Raw genomic sequence first — 7087 nt, 5'->3', positions numbered from 1 at the left:
TTTTTGTCTTTCAGACACGGTCAGATAGCCTACAGCAAATGTCACTGCAAAAGAAAACATTCTGCCAACCCCTCCAAAGACATTTGACCAAGTTCGCCATGCATTGCTATTTCCTTAGATACTGTCTTGGCCTAATTCCAATACTTCTAAGTAGGGCCAATACAGAAAATAAGGGCGTTATTGTCACCATATAAGGTGAATGACGGGCGTTTTTCAGGAGAGKAATTTCACAACAGGTCTGATTTATAACGGGAAACATGCGTATGTATGGCGTGCGCCAAGATTATACGTCTCAATATTTCTGTGCGTGCGTAGTCTTTTCAGAAATGGCGCAATTAAATGTAGCAACGGTTATAAAAGAGGTCTCAGGAGACTACTTCGAAGTAATTTCCACGATCAGGATCCATGCCATGCTCTCCCTCTCTCTCCCTCCATCCCTCCCTGTCTCTCTACCTCTGGGACGGTGATCAATCACTGGTACTAACGGTATTCTGGCAGCCAGCAATTCAGTACTTAGAAAACAGCCGCAGGTGTGGATAGAATATAGATCCTACAGAATTGTATAGATTATTATCTCCCAAACAATGGTTAAGCCGAACAATACATGATTTTTAACTCCACAACTCGCTAATCAGGTAAATCCAGTTCACTTGGATGAAAGAATTCCTGAAAAAATGTCTGAAGTCTATAGCGCTCTGATCCTGACTCCTGTCCCACGGTGACAAGACACAGCCCAGTCATAGCGTACAATGTTGCACGGTCATAAACATAACACCCTTCTCTACTCCCCCTCACGTTATTGAACAATAATTAACTTTTAATCAGCTATCCCGCTGGCTTACAATCAATTATATTCACTGCATTGTTCATTCATTCTCGCTCTATGTCACCCTCTCTCTCTCTCAGAAGAAGGGAGGGGTCGAGCAGAGGCAGTAACCTCTGTAACGGATAACAGTGCTCGAGGATTTCAAGTTAGACCACCGTCAGCGTGCGGAACCAGTAGGGTAACGTGACCAGAGAAGGACAGAATGCTGTTCAGTCAAACCGGAGCACCGACCAAGGACATTTTGATTCATTTTTAACTTTTTGGAGCTATTTGACCAATTAAACTTGATTTWAAAAAAAATAGTCACAGAGCACACATAAACCAGCATTTACCAGACAAAGATCAGTATCAAACTTCATGCGGACGTGAGAAGAGAAGTGATGAGGACAGTTTGGACAAGATACCCATGACATAGTTGGAATAATAATCTTCTGTTTTTTTTATGGAACCACTTAATGCCAATCTATGACAGTTGGGGAAGTTGTTTTCAAACCTTTAATTCTCAACTGGGAGAGAAGGCCTATCAAAACAAACATTTTCTGACGTGTTACTCAAAGGATCCTTAGAGAATCTTATTTACACCTTGCAGGTAAGAAAAGGGTTTTACTGACATTCACCTGCTCATGCCTCTTTACATTGAATTTAGCTGCACATGGGGGGATATTTTAAGCTATCAGGTTTTCTAACTGATGGAAAAAGTGTCCGTTATAAATGTTGTAGCCTAAAGTTTTCATGTGTTTATGAGCAGACAGGACTCCTGTCGATTATGGCGAAGACCTTGTTCATCTGTTTCCCACTGGTTCTCCTGGCGGGACATCTACTCGTGGTTACCGGACAAGCCACCCGAACACCGGTTTCGCAAGACGCGCGCCCAGACGTCCATCCGTCCGCCACCCAGAAACCAGTAATCTCTGGTAGAGAGGACAGGTTCAACGCCAATGTCTCCACTGCTCGGCGTATGCGACCTTTACCACCGATGTGCTCGGGACCCACCGAGATCAGAGACACATTTAAGTACATCAACACGGTAGTATCATGTCTCGTGTTTGTTGTCGGTATTATCGGGAACTCCACGCTACTCAGAATCATTTACCGGAACAAGTGCATGCGCAACGGGCCCAATATTCTCATAGGCAGCCTGGCGCTGGGAGACCTGCTGCACATTGTGATTGATATTCCCATTAACGTGTACAAGGTGAGAACAATCAAACACACACCAACATAGGCTCGGCATACATGTAGGCTGCGCGAGCGCACACACAGAGGTAGTTAAGGGGTAGTTTACAAGCTGAGAAACAGGCTGTACTGGAATACTGGGCCAAAAATATATTCTCTGTCCCCAGTAAACTTGTTTTGATATTTWAAAAAAAAAATCCCTCCAGGCAGGCCAGAATCATATCAAGCTCAGACACTGGTCTGCAAGCCAAATACTTTCTTCTCAGACCACATTGTATTACAGTAGCACCGTCTCTGCAGCACGTTTTCCTTTGTCTGAGCCATAACACATTCCACATGACTTTCTCTCTCTGTTATGCTTGAATATTCTGTATATTTGGACTATTAGAGGCCTGTTTGTGTGTGTGTGTGTGTGTGTGTGTGTGTGTGTGTGTGTGTGTGTGTGTGTGTGTGTGTGTGTGGTGTGTGTGTGTGTGTGTGTGTGTGTGTGTGTGTGTGTGTGTGTGTGTGTGTGTGTGTGTGTGTGTGTGTGTGTGAGAGAGAGAGAACGTGTGTGAGAGAGATAGAACATACATACAACAGGAAAACAGAGAGAGAGAGAGTATTATAGATATTGGCGTTATGGGAAGCCAAACATGTTAAATGATTAACTGCATACCAGAAGAATCTACCTGTGTTCTTAGGAGATAAGACCACATGGATTCCAATACAGTAGGGTGAGATTGCCTCCACATGCTGATCTATGGTCAGTTTGGTGTTTACCTCCACATGTGATTCCAATACAGTAGGGTGAGATTGCCTCCACATGCTGATCTATGGTCAGTTTGGTGTTTACCTCCACATGTGATTCAAATAGCCTCATAAGCAGGCATGAAAACCATAAACCCCAATACAGGTTAGCCAGGGTTCAGCCTATATAATTCTCATATTTTACTCATGACTGCTTATCATTTGCCATGGGTGTTCTTTTAGTCCATATCATTAAGTAGATTAGTTGAAATGTGTATAGAGTGAAATTCCGGGTTATGCTATCCTACTTACCTAGTATATACCAAGTAGAAATGACACGATAGCATTTTAATCACGTTCCTCCAAACTCCGATTATTCCTGTGTGAATTACCCTGAACTCTTTATCCCTCTTCCCTAGCTCCTAGCGGAGGACTGGCCATTTGGTGTGGCTCTGTGTAAACTGGTGCCTTTTGTCCAGAAAGCTTCAGGGGCATTACTGTGCTGAGCCTGTGTGCTCTGAGCATCGACAGGTCACACACACACACACACACACACACACACAACACAACACACACACACACACACACACACACACACACACACACACACACACACACACACACACACAGGATATCCCCATAATGTTCCTCCCCGTCTCATCCTCTTCCAGGTACCGAGCAGTAGCGTCGTGGAACCGTATCAAGGGGATCGGTGTTCCCAAGTGGACGGCTATAGAGATCGCACTCATCTGGCTGCTGTCCATCCTGCTGGCTGTCCCTGAAGCTATAGCCTTTGACATGATCGCCATGGACTACAAAGGAGAGCACCTCCGCATCTGTCTACTACACCCCATGCAGAATTCAGACTTTATGAGGGTATGTACACACACACACACACACACACACACACACACACACACACACACACACACACACACACACACACACACACACACACACTAGACTATATGGAGTGTCCCTGGCTGGGGTCTGATGTGGGAAAGCTGCAGCTGTGTGCTGACTCTCCCCTAGTGGTCACTCTGGAAAAGATAAATTATATGATTTATGAGGCCCCTGTTTGTCTGGATAAGGTAGTTTTAGTGTGTTTGTGTGTTTTCACAGGTTCGAGTACATCTGTGTGTGTGGTGTGTGTGTGTTTGTGCGGTGTGTGTGTCTCAGAGTGACCGATAGATGATAGCTTGAACTTGTGTAGTTGTCGTCCCAGAGAGGTTTTAGATGGAGTGCTAGTTGACGTTTTACCAAGACTGAACTCTGAGTTAGAGAGACCCTTGAGGTCTGCTTGAGGTTACTTCTCCTCATTCTTCTTCACTCCCTCATACTTCAGCATTAGGGTTTGGCTCCCAACTAACTCCCAAGGCAATAGGACCAGTCAGAGTCATATTTCCTCTACTGTCCGTGGATCTTTCTGATGGGTTTTTTGCATTGTGAATTGCAATACACTTAAAGAGATACTTCGGGATTTTGCCAATGAGGCCCTTTATCTACTTCCTCAGAGTCAGATGAACTCGTGGATACTATTTTTGTCTCTGCATGCAGTTTGAAGGAAGTTGCTAAGTAGCGCTAGCGCAATTGCTAACTCATTTCCAGTCATTGTGCTAATGTCAGATAACATTGTCTCACAAAACTACCTCTGACTTCCTTCATAGAGACGTAAAAATGGTATCCACGAGTTCACCTGACTCTGGTGAAGTAGATAAAGGCCTCAATGCCAAAATCCCGGAGTATCCCTTTAAACGGAGTGTCCATTTATCTGGTGTATGTATCCTTGCGTGAGCCTTGGTGTATGCGAGCTGGAATGGCTCATAGGAGCAGGAGCCTATCTCCTGTTTCTGTAGCGTGAGGCAGCTTGATGTACAAGTACGCCCCCTGGAAAGGACGCTAGTCTATCTCCTGTTTCTGTAGCGTGAGGCAGCTTGATGTACAAGTACGCCCCCTGGAAAGGACGCTAGTCTATCTCCTGTTTCTGTAGCGTGAGGCAGCTTGATGTACAAGTACACCCCCTGGACAGGACGCTAGTCTATCGCAGGGCCTTACCCCCAATCAGAGACGCGTCGGGTCCCATTTTTACAGTCTTTGGTACAACTCGGCCGGGGATCGAACTCCCAACCTTCAAATCTCAGGGTGGACACTAACCACAAGGTCAATGAGTTGGTGCATTATGTGGTGTGTCCTATATGTATGTGTATTTTCTTTGTGTCCTTCCAGTTCTATAAGTCAGCTAAGGACTGGTGGCTGTTCAGTGTGTATTTCTGCCTGCCTCTGGCCGTTACCGCCGTCTTCTACACCCTGATGACTTGTGAGATGCTGAGGAAGAAGAACGGAGTCCAGATCGCCCTGAGTGACCATCTCAAACAGGTAACCTCTCTCTCCAGCCTTTATTTCATCTTTAATATTTAGGGTTGGCAGGTAGCCTAGTGGTTAGAGTGTTGGGCCAGTAACTGAAAGGTTGCTAGATCAAATCCCTGACCTGACAAGGTAAACATCTGTCGTTCTGCCCCTGAACAAGCAGTTAACCCACTGTTCCTAGGCCGTCATTGTAAATAACAATTTGTTCTTAACTGACTTGCCTAGTTAAATAAAGCTTAAAAAAATATATTGTAATGTCCCTATATTTATGAAGGGCACTGTAGCTAGATTGATTGGTTGGTTGATTCCTRTCCCTGTCTCTGTGTGTGTAGAGGCGTGAGGTGGCTAAGACAGTGTTCTGCCTGGTGTTGGTGTTTGCCCTGTGCTGGTTGCCTCTCCATCTCAGCCGCATCCTCAAGCTCACCATCTATGATGAGAAAGACCCTAACCGCTGTGAACTGCTCAGGTGAGGACCACATACTCTCACACACTTCAAACTGTTTTCCTTAAGATGTCTATGTGCCCCACCCTCGCTACATTGACCGTAATATTGTAAAAAGGAGAGAGATGAAATAGGACGGTGTGTTTCTCCAGTTTCTTCCTGGTTCTGGACTACATCGGGATCAACATGGCGTCTCTTAACTCCTGCATCAACCCCATCGCTCTCTACATGGTCAGCAAGCGTTTCAAGATCTGCTTCAGGGTAAGACATATGTGTGCACCCACCCACCCACCCACCCACGCACGGGCACATACACATACTGCATCTAACAGCGTGCCAAATGGTGTTAAATGTCCAAATAACTAATGTCCTCTCTCTCTCTCTCTCTCTCTCTCTCTCTCTCTCTCTCTCGCTCTAGTCATGTCTGTGTTGCTGGTGTCTGCCAGCTGAGATGTTGATGGATGAGAAACAGTCCTGTATGAAGCTCAAAGTCTCAGACCGGGCCTCCGACCAGAGCAACTCACGTGCTACTAACAAGTACACTTCAGCATGAGAGGGGCCCTGCGCAGTGCAGAGAAGTACTCAACGAAGTAACCTATGATCTACCTTAAAGGACTAATTGAAGATCAGTCATATAACCTGATTCTGACTTAAACCATTATGACAAGGTTATATGAAGTGCCCTTATTCAGGTATAGTTGATGTAGTTTTAAACCACTTGGAGAAAATAAGTGCCCTAATTCAGTAAAGTCTCCTCTGACTGGAGGGTGAAGTACTCAAGTACACTTTGAGTGTTGCCTATGAAAGTGAATGGTCTGGGATGTGTAGCTGGGAGAGGGTTGATGGAAAAGAGGATGATTGGGGGAAGGAGGAGTGGATGGATGTTTAGACAATTAAATATCAGTATTATTGATAATGAATGGCACAACATAGGGTGATCATATTGTAGAGAAATGACATTGCCGGGTGTGGCTGTTCCTGATTAGAACCTCTATATGAATGTTCATAAGATACATGACATAAGCCAAACCCAATGAGGCGTCATAGTGCAAATGCCTGATTTGAGACATCCGGAACATTATATGAACATTGCAAGTAGGTTGTAAAAACGTTGTTAGTTATACAGTATAATATCTGAACATATCCCATATACTTTAGAGTTAATTCATTTTTATACCTTTGTTAAATTGCTTTTACACTGTTTGATATTGTTACCAGTGGAGGCTGCTGAGGGGAGGACGGCTCATAATAATGGCCGGAACGGAGCAAATGGAATGGCATCAAACACCTGGATCCATGTGTTTGATACCATTCCAACAAATCTTCTCCAGCCCTTACCACGAGCCCGTCCTCTCCAATTAAGGTGCCACCAACCTCCTATGATTGTTACCATTTAGCTTTGTATGTGATTTTAGCTGGATAGTTAGCTATAGCATGTTTGAATGTGTGTTCTGTGTTTGGTAGGCGTTCAGCTGTTTCTCATTCAACTACTGATCTAATTGGGTTGGACTTCATGTGAATAAATCATAAACGGCAGCACATTCCTA

At 44.7% G+C, this 7087-nt stretch overlaps 1 protein-coding gene across 1 annotated transcript; it reads left to right on the top strand.

The window, feature by feature from the left end:
* The first annotated feature begins 979 nt into the window (after positions 1 to 979).
* Positions 980 to 6324, top strand: LOC111957246 (endothelin receptor type B-like). The gene is given in 9 exon segments (XM_023978028.2): positions 980 to 1415; positions 1575 to 2021; positions 3151 to 3217; positions 3220 to 3262; positions 3403 to 3607; positions 4958 to 5107; positions 5431 to 5564; positions 5693 to 5801; positions 5959 to 6324. Coding segments are annotated over 8 exon segments (1272 nt in total). The 5' UTR covers positions 980 to 1415; positions 1575 to 1592; the 3' UTR covers positions 6094 to 6324.
* Positions 6325 to 7087: the final 763 nt, after the last annotated feature.

Source organism: Salvelinus sp. IW2-2015, linkage group LG32 (assembly GCF_002910315.2).
Source record: "Salvelinus sp. IW2-2015 linkage group LG32, ASM291031v2, whole genome shotgun sequence".
Taxonomy (NCBI): domain Eukaryota; kingdom Metazoa; phylum Chordata; class Actinopteri; order Salmoniformes; family Salmonidae; genus Salvelinus; species Salvelinus sp. IW2-2015.
The sequence above is the reverse complement of the archived record's forward strand: the minus strand, read 5'-3'. Positions and strand labels throughout refer to the sequence as shown.